Source organism: Artibeus jamaicensis, unplaced genomic scaffold, assembly GCF_021234435.1.
Source record: "Artibeus jamaicensis isolate MK-2021 breed Jamaican fruit bat unplaced genomic scaffold, CSHL_Jam_final scaffold_614, whole genome shotgun sequence".
Taxonomy (NCBI): domain Eukaryota; kingdom Metazoa; phylum Chordata; class Mammalia; order Chiroptera; family Phyllostomidae; genus Artibeus; species Artibeus jamaicensis.
The window spans coordinates 1,978,607-1,993,970 of NW_026522050.1; the positions used below are offsets into that span (position 1 = coordinate 1,978,607).

General features: G+C 53.0%; 1 protein-coding gene across 1 annotated transcript; it reads right to left on the reverse strand.

The window, feature by feature from the left end:
* Positions 1-1,220: 1,220 nt before the first annotated feature.
* On the reverse strand, positions 1,221-14,782 carry STIP1 (stress induced phosphoprotein 1). The gene is made up of 14 exons (XM_037140191.2): positions 14,677-14,782; positions 11,070-11,279; positions 9,508-9,649; positions 9,208-9,349; positions 8,385-8,553; positions 7,243-7,369; positions 7,049-7,151; positions 6,629-6,749; positions 5,550-5,646; positions 5,298-5,422; positions 3,172-3,208; positions 2,461-2,564; positions 2,095-2,267; positions 1,221-1,719 (listed from the first exon to the last, which is right to left on the reverse strand). The coding sequence occupies exons 1-14, from the start codon at positions 14,683-14,685 to the stop codon at positions 1,647-1,649; spliced, it is 1,632 nt and encodes a 543-aa protein (XP_036996086.1). The 5' UTR covers positions 14,686-14,782; the 3' UTR covers positions 1,221-1,646.
* Between the last annotated feature and the right edge of the window lie 582 nt (positions 14,783-15,364).

Consider the following 15,364-nt stretch of genomic DNA (forward strand, 5'->3'; position numbering starts at 1 on the left):
TCTCAGAGATGCCCCAGGACGCAGCTGAACAAAATTGGCCCATCACTCTCAACTGCCCTGGCCTACGCCTCCAGGGAAGGCTTCAAACCTGCCACCCTTCACTGTCCCACCTGCAAGGACCCTCATCTCTGGTACACCAGCACCTCAGTCCTGCCAAGTCCCTTCTCAAATGTGACCTCGGAGGGTCCCTGGTAGCCCATCTCTGCCCTCCTACCCTTGCCCCAGTCCACACTGGGATGCTAGCTTTGGGAGAGCCAGGCTGTAGTTTGCTCCTGGCTCCCAGCAGGTACCTGGCCTTTGCACAAGATCAGTTTAGGGCTACAGGGAACTGAGCCTCGAGACAGTAGCACCAAAGGTGCAGCAGAATCCCTGGGGAGGGCAGGCTTTCTTAACTGTGCCACCCAGGTGGGGGCAGGGCATGTGGGGCTCCCCAGGGGAAAGCCAGTTTATGCAAAGTCAAGGGAGCAGGAAGTGTAGCCAGCTGCTGGCCTCAGCGGCTTCCTAGCCCAGAAAGTTTGTCTTGGAGCAAAAGAGGAAGTTTTACTCTGGCCCCTACAGCAGCCCCAGTTGGAGGGCTTTAGAGTTTGTTGCAACCATGAAAACATATAATTAGAAGCTATTACTTTATGCCCAATTGCGAGCAGTGATTTCTTTAAAAACGAAAACATCTAGTCACGGACAGATCTGATCTCTGAAAAAGGTAGGTCCCAAGCAACTCCTGTAGTGGCAGCAGTTTTGGTTCTTGGGTAGAATCGAGTGTTCTCTGGGTGCAGGGGGCTTCTGGTTTGAGACCAGGGTGTGAACTGTCAGCACGGGAGTCACCTGAATGGTCATCTTATCAGAATCTAGCCCCTCAGCATCCCGGTGGGAGGTGGGGAGTTGGCATTGCTTTCAGCAGTTCCTTGAGTGGCAGCACCACCCAGTGGCCACCTCGGCGAAGCAGTGGAACCCAGACAAGCTCACGCTAACCCACACTGGAAAGGGCCCTGGTAGTCTAGTCAATTCAGACACACCTCTCCCAATCCAGGTTGTGAGCCCTGCAGGACAGCCAATTTCAATTCTTTAGGCCAGGTCTGCAAACTGGGAGGTCACAGGTTTGATTCTCAGTCAGGGCAGCGGGCCAGGTCCCTAGCAGGGGTTTCGCTTTCTCCTTCCCTTGCCCTCTCTCTAAAAATAAAAAAAAATCTTTTGGCAAAAAACCACTCAAGGACATCACAAGATACAACCACGCCCGACTGGCTTGCTTTATTGGAGGAGGGGACGTGGAGCGAACAACGTGAAGACAGCTGGGACGGACCTGAGGTTGGGAAGAACACCCTCCCCTCCCCATACATGCCCACTGCCCCAAATAAAAAATAACCAACTATGGGAGAGCAGCTGAGACAGTGACTGGGGACAGGGGACAGAGACATGAAACTCGAGGACAGCAGAAGAGACCATGCACGTGCTGGGAGGCCCCAGAGGCGGCGGCTGTGGAGGAACGCGGACACGAGTCTCTGCATCGTTCCCACAGGTCTGTATAAATATAGAGAGAAACGCTGTCTGCTCCCCTCCTCTCCCTTCTGGCTCCGTGCTGTGCTGCTCGCAGGGGTCCCAGCTCCTCTTTCCACACGAGGGCAAAGGGAAGGGGGGTGACGAGCGAGTCATCACCGAATCGCAATCAGACCCACGTCCATGAGCTTCTGGATCTTCTGTGCTATCACAGGGTTCTTTAAGTGTCTAGTGAAGAAGAGGCAGAGTCTGAAGTGAGACTTAACCCAAAAGAGGCCTTACTTGCTCTTGGAGCAATGCCCCCTACAAACCCCCTGGAAGGCAGCAGCAGGTGGCCAAGGGCCAGCGCTGGCGGGGGAACCGCAGGGCCCGCGTTGCTGGCAGTCAGAGCCTGACCAGTTCCACTTTACGAGGGCACAGCTTCTCCCGAAACACGGGTCTCCTCAGCCATCGGGACTAGCCCACAGACGAAGCCTTCCAGCTCACCACCCACTGCCAACCTTTCACGTTCTGAGAAAGAGCGACACAAGACACCCCCGCCCCAACCTCGTGCACGTTCTCACTGCTCCGTCCTCCAAGGCCATCTCCCCCCCCCCCACTCACTCGCTCAGGGCCTGAGGGTCCTTCTGCATCTGCTCCAGGATGAGCCGCATGGCCGGGTCACTCATGATCTGCTGCACCTCGGGGTCAGCCATGGCCCGTCGCTTCACATCCTCGGGGCTGTCGTGCCGGTTGTACTGGGCCATCATACAGCGCTGGTACCCATCCGCTGCCTCCTGCGTTCCAGCAAAGCCAAAGGCGGAGGGCGTTAGCAAAACTTGCGGGAGCAGATCCGAGATAACAGAGCTGACAGAGGGCTGAGCTGGACACGCAGAGAACAGGCAAGGGAAGGACCAGGGAATGAACCCGGCAAAGACCCGAAGGAGCAGTGCAGAGGGGAGCACTCGCTGGAAGCCGGAGGCAGCCCACCTTGCAGCCGGAGTCCAGCTCTAGCGCCTTCTGGTAGACATCCATTGCTTTTGTGTAGTCCTTCATCGCTTCCAGGGCAGCTGCCTTCCGTGTGTAACCCTTGACTGCGGACGGAAGCGGGGAGGTGAAGCACCTCCTACAGCACGGCCCCCGAGTCCCTCACCTGTTGGGGCCCGCTACTGAGGACGAGGACACACACGCACACAGAGAGCGTGGTCCCCCCACCCCCATTTTAAAATAAAATTTAAAAGGATTCCATTTAGCCCTGGCTGGTGTGGCTCAGTGAATTGAGCACTAGCCTGGGAACTAAAGGGTCACTGGTTCGATTCCCAGTCAGAGCACAGGCCTGGGTTGCAGACAAGGTCCCCAGTAAGGAGCACATGAGAGGCAACCATGCACTGATGTTTCTCTTCCTCTCTTCCCCTCTCCCTAAAACTAAATAAATAAATAATCTTTAAAAAAATATATTTTATTTATTCGTCTTCAGAAGAGAGGTGAAGGAAGAAAAACACTGACTGGGTGCCTCCTGTGTGTGCCCCCAACCAGGGTCAGAACCCACAACCCAGGCATGTGCTCCAACTGGGCATCGAACCGGCCAGTGACCGTTCACTTCGTGGAACGACACCCAACCGAGCTGCACTGGCAGGCCTCTTCTCTCGATCTTTGACCAGGATCAAGGGAGGGGTAGAGTCGGGGAAAAAAAGCACTCACTGAAGGTTGGCTCTAGCTGGATACACTCTTCACAGTCCTAGGGAGAAGCAAAAGGGAATCAGGCCCTTTCCTTCCCACAAGCTCCCCAAGGCAGACCGCTCCCCTGGCAAGACGCAGCGCACCACGCCCAGGCGCCGCGGAAGACTCTACCAGTACTTCCTGCCTCCAGTGCCCGTCAGTCACAGCACATGGGTGACTTAACAGCAGGCACAGCAAGAGGAGGGTGGAGGACCGAGTTCCGAGATACCACAAGGGTCCACAAATCCGATTACGGACCGTCCCACCCTAGTGGCCAGGGCTTCTCACCGGGAGGCTGATGTTACTTAAAACGTGGGGGGGAATTTTAAAAGTGGGGAATAAAAGTGGGGAAGCTTCTAGTTTGAGAAGATAAAGAGAACCTGACGACCAGGCGGACACGCGGGTTTTTCAGGCACCAACAGCCGTGGAGCGCACGGCTGCCCAAGCGGAGCCCTGTGAGTGCAGACGCCGGCGTGCGGCACTGCGGCCTCCAACTCCCAGCACCAGGTTGGGGGCTGTGGGTCGGGTTGGGGGTTGGCGCATGCGCACACGCGTTTCAGGAGGAGCACATTCGTGAGTTTGGAGGTCAAGTACCAAACTGTATACAATTTCCTTTCACAAACGGTTCAGCAAAAAATGGATTGATGTTCATACTATTGAATATGGGTGAAAAATACACAGGCATTCTGTATTTTTGTTTGAAATGTCTTCAAACTACAAAATTTAATGTAAAAAATAATGCTGCGCAGTGCAGTCAGCTCAGCCAGCCCTAATTCCAACTCTCCCACCACGACTGCGAGACCAGAAGCAAAGCCACTCCCCCCCCCCCCCCGCAGGTGACTGATGGCGTGACCCTCTGCTCTGCCAACCACCCTGCTGGACGCTGCCCAGTCCTCTCAGCAACAGCGACGGCTCCAGGCCACAGGCCCAGAAGACAGTGGCAACAAAAATGAAGCCAACAGACTACGGTGTTTCTAGACACATCACGTGCTTCCACCTTCCCACAAAATGGTCCTGGTTTGTCTCCTGAAGAGCACTTAAAAAAGAGCCGAAAGAGGCACGAAACAGCTTGTGCTGCAGAGAGCAGTGAGTCCGTGGCGTCGGGCACACCCACATTTAACCACACCCGACGTGACCGAGAACGGCGGACCCGTCTGAGCTGAACACCAGAGCGGGAAGAATGGTAAGGCCTGGTAAGGCCGCTGTGGAAAACCACCAGTAAATGGAAGAGAAACAAATGTAACTAACCAACTACCCTATGACCCACCACCTCACCCACCACCTTGCTGGTGGAGTGGAAAACAACTGGAACCTGAAGCTTTGATGCACCTATGTAACAGAATCACTCACAAGAGCCACAAGTGGAAACGTGTATCAGCGAACAAACGGATGAGCAAAGGGTGGTACGTCCTTAGAAAGGCAGGAATACTGGCACGTTCTACCACATGAACCTTGACCGCGTTACGGGTAAGGGAAATGTTTGGCCCCAGACACATGAGGTGCCTTGAAGGATCACATTCACAGAAAGCAGGAGAGTGGCTGCCAGGGCGGGGGAGCGGCACGGACAGGCTGCCGAGTTTCGCTTTCGGAGGATGAGGGAGGTCTGGCGAAGGATGGCAATGATGGTCACACAGCAGCATGAATCCACCTGAGGCCACCCACCTGTGCACTTAAATCTCACGAAGGCAAAACGAAACAGAAACAGACGTGGGGAAGGGTCGCGGTGAGAGGGAACGTGAACCACCGGGAAAGGTGGAAAAGGACCGACTTTCTCACATGCTCCCCATCACCTCCACCCCTGGGCCAGGGCCTGGGGAAGACAGGTCCCGTACAGGGATGGGCAAACGCAGGTGCCCAGCTGTTTCCATGGAAAGTAACACCACAGTAAGTGGTAACACAAGAACAAACTGAGGTTGGCACACTCGCAACTGTAAGCCTCCTTCTGCCCACTCCCATACCTCGCAGACCTCACACGCACACCGCCAGCACCTCGACTCTGCGGCTGAGCTGAGCAGTGCATGGGTGCTGAGGACGTGAAGAGGACACGCACACCCCCACGCGCAGGTCATAAGGACGGCTACGGTGCACCCCAGACCCTCCCCTCCGACCTTGAGTGCCAGCTGAAACTCCAGGAGCTTGGTGTAGCAGGCCGCTCGATTGCTGTACAACTTGGCATCTTTTGGGTTCCGTTTGATGGCTTCTGTATAATGCTTCATGGCTTGGGGATAGTCCCCTGGGTGGGCAAGGGAGAAACTCTGAAAACTGCACTGACGACCACGACGCCCCGCCCACCGAGGCAGGCACACCCTGCACGCCCACACCGCTCCCGTCCAGCAGCGCCCCGCCCAGGCTGTGGGCACCTTTCTGGAAACATTCGTTGCCTTTGTTCTTCTCCTCCAAAGCCAGGTCAGGGTTTATATAAGCCAGCCGCTCTTGCTCCTTCAAGATTTTCTCTGCCTGAAGAAAAATATTTCTTTTTTAAAAAAAGTTCTTATTTATTTTCGGAGAGGGGAAGGGAGGAAGGAGAGGGAGAGAAACACCAATGTGTGGCTGCCTCTCACACACCCCCTACTGGGGAACTGGCCTGCAACCCAGGCACGTGCCCTGACTGGGAATCAAACTGGCGACCTTTTGGTTCACAGGCCAGTGCTCCATTCACTGAGCCACAACAGCCAGAGTAATAATTCTTGGAACAGTCATTTACACTCTCAGAAGCATTACTACTGGTCTTTAAAAGCCAGATTAGAAATCTAATTTTCAAAGAGTATTGCTGGCAAGATTTAGTTTTTAAGAACTTTCAATGAGAAGGAGAACCTCATCCTCACGGTTTGCCATGGAACAGAAGGGCACGGGCGTACACGTGGCACAAACACACGCCCCACAGAAAGCGGGCGCACGCGCTGACAGCAGAAGTTATTTTCTGACCAATGTTTCCGTGAATACAAGCATCCCTCCTACACACCCTATAATAGCTGAAAAAATACATTAACTCTTTGGGTATGTAAATAAACTCTTGGGTTGTAATAAAAACCATTAACATTGTTAGCACACCAATCCTCATATTAACACATTTAAAGGTTGAAATCTTGGATTATAAAAAAGGATGGCCAGCCCTGACTGGTGTGGCCCCATGGATTGAGCGCCAGCCTGCGAACCAAATGGTCACTGGTTCGATTCCCAGTCAACCACACACTGATGTTTCTCTTCTCCCTCTCTTCCTTCCCCTCTCTCTAAAAATAAATAAAATCTAAAAAAAAAAAAGGGATGTCCAAAAAACTGGGCCATTGCCTAACGTGTTATCCTTTAAGTAACAGGACAGTGTCATATAATGAAAGAGCAACTTAAAAGAGTTAAGGCTCGGCATTACGTGGCAGTAAGTAAAGAAGTGATAAATTAAGAAACAACAACAACAATAAACATCCCTTCCCTCCCTACTCACCTGTTGGCATTTCTTGAGCACATCTGGTGTCCGGTGCTCTGCCAGGGACTTGTTATAGAAATGGATGGCATCCTTGTATTTTTCTTCTTTGAAGTAGGAGTTGCCAATTCGTGCGTAAGCTCTGGCAAAGACAAGGAGGAGGACTTGCCGGGGCAGAGCAGCGTCCGGGCCAGCCCCCACCGAAGCACGCCGGCGACTAAGGGCAAGGCCTGTGCCGCTGCTGGGGCACCGCGCCCTCCCAATACCTTTGTCCCAACTCCCGGGGCCTCCTTTCAGTCCACTGTTAGCAAACACTGGAGAACAGGCCGCACATGCTGTGGCCAGCAGCCCCCCCCCCCCGCGCCCCCCACGCAGGGAGATTCAAATCTCGGACACTGAAGCCTCCGCACCGCTCGGGGTACTCCTGAAGGGGGCACATACCTGGCAATCTGCCGATAGTCCTCCCGGTTTTCTCGCCCTACTTCGATGGCCTTCTCACAGAGCTCCCTGCACTTGCTGTAGTCGCCCTTTTCAAAGTACACAGCTGCCAGGCGGGACAGTCGGGGAGAAGGGTCAGCCGGTGCCCTCTGCCCCAGGCTGCTTCCCGGCTCGCCTGCCCTCGCCCGGGGCCTCACCTGCTTGGTTGGTCATGTAAGTCATGTTGGTGGGGTCCAGGTCCTTGGCCCTGTCATAGTGCTTCAGGGCTGCGTCGAAGTCCTTCTTCTTGTAGGCCTCGTTCCCCAGCTCTTTCTCTTTCAGGGCCTACAGGGGTTTGGGAGGGTGAGTGCCGAGCGAACCTGCCAGGATGGCAGACAGAGCAGGGGCCCGCACGGGCACGGCACCGAACAGCACCCGCACTGCCGCGTCTGCGGAGGCAGGCTCTGCGCACCCATGGCCCCCGCATCAGCCAGCTGGCCATTTCCAACAGTGAACTTTGAAACTAGCTGTTGGAAGGAAAAGTGTCTCTGCTTCCTCTGGAAGTCCCTCCACCTACTCTGCTGGAGCTCTGTCCGGAAACAGAGGGCTTCAGGGTACAGGAATCCCTTCGACCTGGATGAACTTCAAAAAGGAAAGCACTCCCGTACCAGCTGGTACTGCGGCACCCGGCCCGGGTTCTGCTGTGTGGCGGCCTCCGGGTCTCGGCTGCCAGGGACCGGCAGTGAGGGGGGGGTGTGCGCACAGGAGGGGCTGGGCGGGCGGCACGAGTCCTGAGCGCAGCTCACTACCACCCACACCACAGGGCCTATTTCCAGCACAGAGACACCCCAAACAACCAACGCTCATCCATTGAAAGGTGCTAAATCTGGCGCCAATCTGCTCCTCTTATTTGTAAAGAGGAGAAACATCATTTAGGCACTTGCCTCCCGCTCTGGAAGACAGTGTAGCTGCTAAGTGGCCAACTCTGACCCGTACGCCACGTCCAACTGGAACACAGAAGCAGCGGCCTCAGGATCGACACAGACCATGTTCTTCCAGGTCGAGGTAAGGATAAGGATGGCCCACAAGGACACCGGCCTGCCCTGGCCAAGACCCGCCCGGCAGAACCGCAGTGGCTGTGGGGCTATGAAAGGGCGGCGCCCACTGCCGGAGTCTGAGGTACAAGGTTCCCATGAAATCACTCGCCTGCTATCGTTCATTCTGACTGATGAGAACCTCAGCACACACTAAGCACCCAAAAATATACAGCCACCGAGGCCTACAGATGGTCCTATCGACACCTCTATGCCCACCAGGTTGTTACAATTGTATGAGACAGTAACGAGAGAAAACACGAGACCTGCTTCTTATTCTCTGGAAGATCCTCTTCCATTGGTTCTGGCTTGGTCTCCTTTTTGGGAGGCGGCGGCGGTGGTGGTGTTGCGACCTCCTCCTCCTCATCCATGCTGCCCAGGTCGAACCCCAGGAGGACACTGAGAGTGGTCATGACCCGAGGGTCTTGTAGTTTCCTGGTGTAAAGAGAAAAAAACAACCATTACTCTCCCCCAGCTGACTTTCAACGTCGTGTGCTGCTGAAGCTCAGAAGACTGTGTGTAAAAGTTTCCCGCCCGTCAAAAGACCGCTGGGTTCTGCACCTACCGTGAGTACCACTGGGGAATGTTTGACCCTTCAAAAATCCATCTAAACTAAGGTGACAGAGGCAGACTTACTTCTCGAGCCAGCAAGTATAAAGAAACGAGCTGTATGTATGCTCCATCTGGCCTCGGAAGCCAGACAGAGATTCAGAAAAAAAAACAGATACCAACGCAAGATTTAGGGATACTCCTTCATGTCTGGCATTCTTTTTGAGCGAGTCTGTACCCCAATAAACCCACAGAGGCAGCAGGGCCCACGCGTGTGGGAAGGACACGGCTGGGGCCAGATCAGAGTTGTAGGAGCAGTGAGGAGGCGTGTGGGGGTTGGAAGGGACATTCCAGGTTACGCTGCTACATGCCCCCTGGCCCTTTGCAGAAATACAAACCAAGAAACCCCTATTGCTTTTTGGAGAGAAAGCAGAGGCAGAAAGGCTGTTGGCTGAACGAGGGAAGCCCCTACCACAGGACCCTGGGGAGAAAGCCCAGCGCTCAGGCCCGTCTCCAGACAACCGCGCTGCCCGAACTCACGTGCCCAGGTCGGACGGCCTGTTCCGCAGCTGCTCTATCAGTGCGCGGTAGGAGGGGTCGCTGAGCAGCGCCCTCGTCCTGGGATCACTCTCTAGTTTCTGGTACAGGTTGGGCATGTTGAAAGGGTTCATGAACTTCCTCTCTGTTCAAAACGAAGGAAAGCACATCGGTTTCCCGAAGACACTGCATCCCACGCCTCTGCGGCGGACCAACATTTCAGGGGGGAAGCCTCCAAATCAATCCCATTTTTAAAGATAATAAGTAAAAAAAGGGAAACGACGATGTACTCGAGGCACCCACCTGCCAACCGGGCCTCCATGTTCTGTAAACCCTCTTTGAGCTGAGGGTTATTTGCTTCATGTTTTAAACCCTCCTCATAGGTCCGCTTGGCTTCTTCGAATCTGTTTAAGAACTCGAGAGCAGCTGCTTTTCGAGAATAGCCCTTAAATCAGCAAAGACAGATGCAGAATTCAGTCACGACAGTGGTGTCCAAGTATCATGACAAAACTAAAAACTCCCTATTGCCTGGTGACACGGCAGCCATCCTGACAGTGCTATGCCATTTCTTGAAGCAACTCAGCGTGGCCTAAGCAGACAGAGTTTACAAAGTCTGCAGAACAGCAGAGTGAAGGCCCCCCGGCCTTCATACCCACCCGCCCTCACTGACGCACCCAGCGCAAAGTCTAGTTCTTCTGGCTCCATCAGGGTTAAGTGCCCTGTATGTGAGTGTGTAATTTTTTAATCTTTTATACTGTATTCTGCCGTGCCATTCCTATGTTTACATTAATTTACTTCTTATTTTTAAGATTTTACTTATCATTTATTTTTAGGCAAGTGGGGAGAGAGAGACACCATGTTGCCTCTTACACACCCCCAGCTGGGCCCTGGCCTGCAACCCAGGCTCATGCCCTGACTGGGAATCCAACCGGTGACCTTCCGGCTGGCAGGCCAGCACTCCATCCACTGAGCCACACCAGCTAGTGCTGTTTACATGTTTAGATACTGAAATACCACTGTGTTGCGGTAGCTTACACTATTCAGTACAGTAACATCTGCACGGGCTTGTGGCCCAGGCGCACTGGGCCGGACCACACAGCCTTGGTGTGTGGCGGGCGAGACCCTCAGCTTTGTGTACATGCCTCTGTGATATCAGCACAATACCCATGACTCGGTTCTCAGAACGCACCCCGGTTGTTAAGCAACTCCTGCCTGAAAAGGGCACCTAGAGGTAAATCCAGAAGGTGAACTAAAAAGAATATAGTTTATATTTCGTGGAACAAAATGGGCATTCACGGAGGCCAAAGAATAAAACGGTCAAGACATAATGCCAAGATTGACGTTTCAAGAATCCAGCCGAATATCAAAGAGGCACTTCCTCCCAACCCCAATTCATCTTATGATCAAGTGTTGTTAGTTTCTTGGGCAGTATATTCTTTCTCAATGGTACCAAAAAAAAAAGGGACATGTCCTGAGAACTGATGGGACCTTAGAGTTGATGAAATATGCTGTCACTCTAAGGAATGTATTTAAATGGGTAATAAATGACTAGGCTACTGGGCTCGGCAACAAGCCAGGTCAGAGGAGGGCCTGATAATTAAGAACTGCACACAAGCCCTAGCAAGTTTGCCAGCCTGTGCACCAAAGATTTGCCGGTTCGATTCCCAATCAGGGCACATACCTGGGTTGAGGGACCAGGTCCCCAGTAGAGGGAGCATGAGAAGCAACCACCCATTGCTGTCTCTCTCCCCCTCTTCCCCTCTCTAAAACAAACAAACAACCCCCCCCCACACACACACACAAAGAACTGCACACCAAAGGCATTGCTGGGCAGTCTAAAGAGCCCCAACTCACCCATAGCTTACCTTGCCCCAGTCAGGCTTTAAGTCAACAGTTTTGCAACCATCCTCATAGGCCTTCTGGTAGTCTCCTTTCTTGGCGTAGGCCGCCGAGCGATTGCTGTAGAGCACGTGGTTCTGGGGGTCCAACTTAATTGCTTCGGAGTAGCACTGTAAGGCATCATCGATGTTGCCAGCACTCAGGGCCTTATTGCCCTTCTCTTTCAGCTCATTCACCTGAGAAGAAAAGGAGTCAGTTTATGTCTCTTTCCACAATACACTCACTTAGTCCCAACTTTTTATGTGATGCTCATTCTTTGCCCTAGTTACCAATGAATAGGTTACTTTATAGATCAGAAAAGAGAAATTACAGATGACTTCATTTATACTTCTACACCTCTGGGAATCAGCGAGGAAAAAAGAAAATGACCAGGCAGAAGCAGCCTGACACTGCTTTCCACTGACTCCGGTGTGGGTTGGTAAGACCTCGAGCTACTTCCAAGCCTCTACTTTGAGCTGATGAAGCCACTCTAGGGGCATACTCAGGAGTTCCTGCCACACAAAAATAAATTCATCTGCACAGATTCCCAAAGAGTCTGAACGACAGACAAGGTGCAGGCCTGGTCACTCCTCACGGAAGCTGCCATCGGAAAGGAAGTGGAGCACGTGCGCACTGAAGGCTTTAGGACAGCATCCTCAGGAGCATCGAGATGCTCACCCACGATCAGAGAAAAGTCTACATGTTTCCATTTATAGGTGTGGCATATGTCACAGCATGGCAGATTAACCAATCTGTTCTTGAATGGGTAAAGGGAGGCCAGCCCCCTCGCAGGTTTTGCCATGCTTAAACATTTAATACATAACAAAGGGGATGGAGGGTGTAGAAACACTACTGGTGGTTTCACCCCCTATCCTCTCAAACATTCAGACGGGAAGAAGCAGAAATACACCAAAAAGTTTAAGTACGTGAAGCGAGCCTCGGCCATCGGAGCAGGGGCCTAACTAAAGGGGTTTATTCTTTTCTTTTCTCTTAAATAATTTTATTTCATCAATGTATGGTTGCCTCTCATGCGTCCCCTGCTGGGAACTGGCCTGCAACCCAGACATGTGCCCTGACTGAGAATCGAACCGCAATCCTTTGGTTTGCAGGCCCGCGCTCAATCCACTGAGCTACACCAGCCAGGGCTTAAAGGGGTTTATTCTAACCAGGGTAGCCCTACAAGAAAGGGAGGGCCACACCTCAGATGTGAACACATCCACTGAGACTGAGCTGTCATTCTAGTTACTACACCATTCTTTCTTATCTGTCATCTACCCACGGGCCAGTACGCTGATGCAAGAAAGCATTCTGTGGCCCTGGCCAGTGTGGCGTGGTTGGTTGGAGCACATCCCACACACCAAAAGGTCCCTGGTTCTACCTCCTGTCAGGGCGCAACTGACAGGCAGGAGGCAACTGATATAGCTGCTCCTCTCTCTCAAATCAATTAAAACAACAACGACGGTCTGTTCAGAGCAATGACTGGACTCTGAGGCACACCAGGTGGGGACCTCCATCGACCTCCAACAGAGAAAAGAGAATCTCAAAGTGAGAAAAGGAAGGAGACTAACAAATTTACGCAACCAAGGGATTAAAAACCTTCGAACCCAGGATGGAGGCTAAAAGTTAGTTCAACTGGCCCTGGCTGGTGGGGCTCCGTGGACTGAGCGCAGGCCTGTGAACCCAAAGGCTGCCGGTTGGATGCCCAGTTGGGGGCTTTCGAGGGGCGAGAGGTCAGTGTCTCTCTCGCACACTAAGGTTTCCCTCTTTCTCCCTCCTCCCTTCCCTTCTCTCCAAAAGTAAATAAATAAAATCTTAAAAAAGATCATCATTTCCCTAACAGAGTAGACTCAGTCAGAAAACCCAGTTTGTAGGTCATGACCAGCACTTCAAAACATCAAGTGGAAGAGAAGATACCAGCATGCAGTGCACATGGCAGTTAGCACTGTTTTGTTAAGTGTTACATGGTTGTATGTATGTCTTGGGGCAAATACAGTGTATTACTGTAGGATTTATTTGAAAGGCAGTGCACTTATTTCTAAAACAATACAATTTTGGATACTCGAATTTCTCTAATATTTCTCCTCAAAGTTGAAGGAGAAACAAAAGGTAGAGAAGCCACATGTTTATTTTCAGGAGTGGGTTTAAGAAAGCAGACTCTAACCCCAGGAGTTAAATGCCAGGTCACCGGCACAGCTGCTAGGGCAAACCTGCATCCGTTCACAGCCCACCTGTACCTGCATCCGTTCACAGCCCACCTGTACCGGCACTTCGGACACCGGCGGTGTCATTTTTCAAAAGAAATTTTTTTCTACTTTGGTAAACACAGGGATTAAAAAAAACCAAAACACAACATCGTTGTGTCTCTCAATCCAGAAATCTTTTTCCTGTCTATACCACAGCCTGCTCATTCCCAGGTAAGTTAATTACAAGGGTGAAAAAAGTTACTCTTCTCAATTCCGCTCTTTCTCTTTTAATTCAGCAGAGGCCTCAGATTTGACAAACAGCTATCCTGCAGCAAAAAGTTCAGCTCTGTAGATCACACCAAAACCAAGCCCTTTTCTCTCCCCCTCCCCTCCAATCACTACAGCTCAATGACAGCTTCCAATTGCACAGAAATCTCCAGGCCCGTCACAACCTTCAAGCCACTCAGGATATAACCAAGTCCTTGAAACTAACCAGCAGCAGCTTCACACTCAAACCCCCAAAACGCTGAGCAGAGGCAAACTGACTTCGTGCTGCTCATCTATACTGTCGAAATATCTCGTGTAAATAGAAACCGACCTCTCGAAAGTGTCTGTCCTGTTACTGTAGAATCGCGCACAGAAGAAAAAAGAGAGAGAAGGGGGAGGGCCGCACATGTTATTTGTGAAACGCCGGGGGAGACGGTGTTCGTTCCAAGGACTTTAGCTGCACCTCCCCTTACCAGCATCAGGCAAAGAAGCCGGCTTGCTGCTTGTCACACCTGCACTCAACATTCTCCCAATTCCGATTTTCAGATGCAGAAAAACAGCTTCTTTTCCCCAACTGGCTACTAAGTCCCTCGGCTACTTCCAGCGTATTCCTGTCCCCGCTGCCTGCATTCCTTCAAGTTAACTGTGGCCAAGTCCTGAGAGGCGGCTTAGTCGGCATTCTCTCATCTATCCCCCAGAAGCCGAACTGCCTTAAGTGGGCCCGATCCCTCGCGACCCTTCTGAGGCCCCTCGCCCACTTCCATCCCTTCCAGAGTCGCTGGCTCTATTCCCCCTCCCCCCGCCGCTTAGCCCAGAGCGACCTCCGGGGAGGCCTCCGGGGTTAGGCCACGACCCCTCAAGCCGCCGCGGGCCGGACTCACGCCAAACTGCTGTCTACCCTCGGGCCCCATCGCGGAGTCGAGAGGCGACTGGCACTGAGTGGACCCGACGCTCCCTGAGGCCGAGCCTGGCTCCATCGTTCATCGCCCGCTGGCCGCGGCCCTCACGCCCTTGCCTTCCACGCTGCTTGGCTACCCCTAGTCCCCCGCAACAATCCCGTGCCCGCCCCACTCCTCCAACCGCGGCCTGGCCTCGACGGGTCTGGATGAGAACCCCGGGCCTCAGCCTGCCCCTCCCCCTTCACCTGCTCCATAGCCCAGCCAGGAACCCGGTTGAATCGACTCCGTCCGCTCCGCGTTACCAACCGCACGCGCCGCCTTCTGGAACCTACTAGAAGCTGCCGGGACCCCGGATCCCGCCCCTTCCTCGTCTGCTCACTGGCCACGCTCCTCTAAGGGCTTTCTCTGCTTCTCTACTATTGGCTTCAAATCTAGCCCATCATCTTCTCTTCTCTTTCATTGAACAGCCAGAAGTAATCCCCTCGGCCCTGCCTCTAAGGAGCTTCGGGATTGGGCGCTCCCAGATAAGCCACGCCTATCTTAGGCTCCACGATTGGAGGGAGGGACGGATATCCGCAACAGGGATTGGTTGCTTGCTCAGCCAGTCATAGTAGCGTCGGCCGTGCCCATTGGTCCTCTTCTTTCTGGAAATTTCCACTTTTCCCATTGGGCTGGTGGACTTAGATGAAAAAAATTCTGTCGGGCGGAGAGTTTCCGACACTTTACGCCGATAAGTTCTAATTGCTGCCCTTCTAAGGGGAGTGTGGGGTGTGTGGGAGTCCGAAGCTGCGATTGCCTTCTGCCGTGGTGGCTCCGGCAGCTCGGGGTCTTTGGGGTTGCTCGGGTTCTGGCCCGCTTCCCGACTCCTTATGCTGCGGTCCAGCCGAGGCGACTAGCTAGCTCTTCCCTATCGGTGGAGAGCCCGGGTCTCTT

What these genes read in the sequence shown, in the direction of transcription:
- STIP1 (XM_037140191.2), bottom strand. An exon ending in CATGGAGGCCCGGTTGGCAG is followed by an intron (nt 9,350 to 9,507) that starts GTGGGTGCCTCG and finishes CGTTTTGAACAG; the next exon opens with AGAGGAAGTTCATGAACCCT. An exon ending in TTCCAGAGAATAAGAAGCAG is followed by an intron (nt 7,370 to 8,384) that starts GTCTCGTGTTTT and finishes AAACCCCTGTAG; the next exon opens with GCCCTGAAAGAGAAAGAGCT.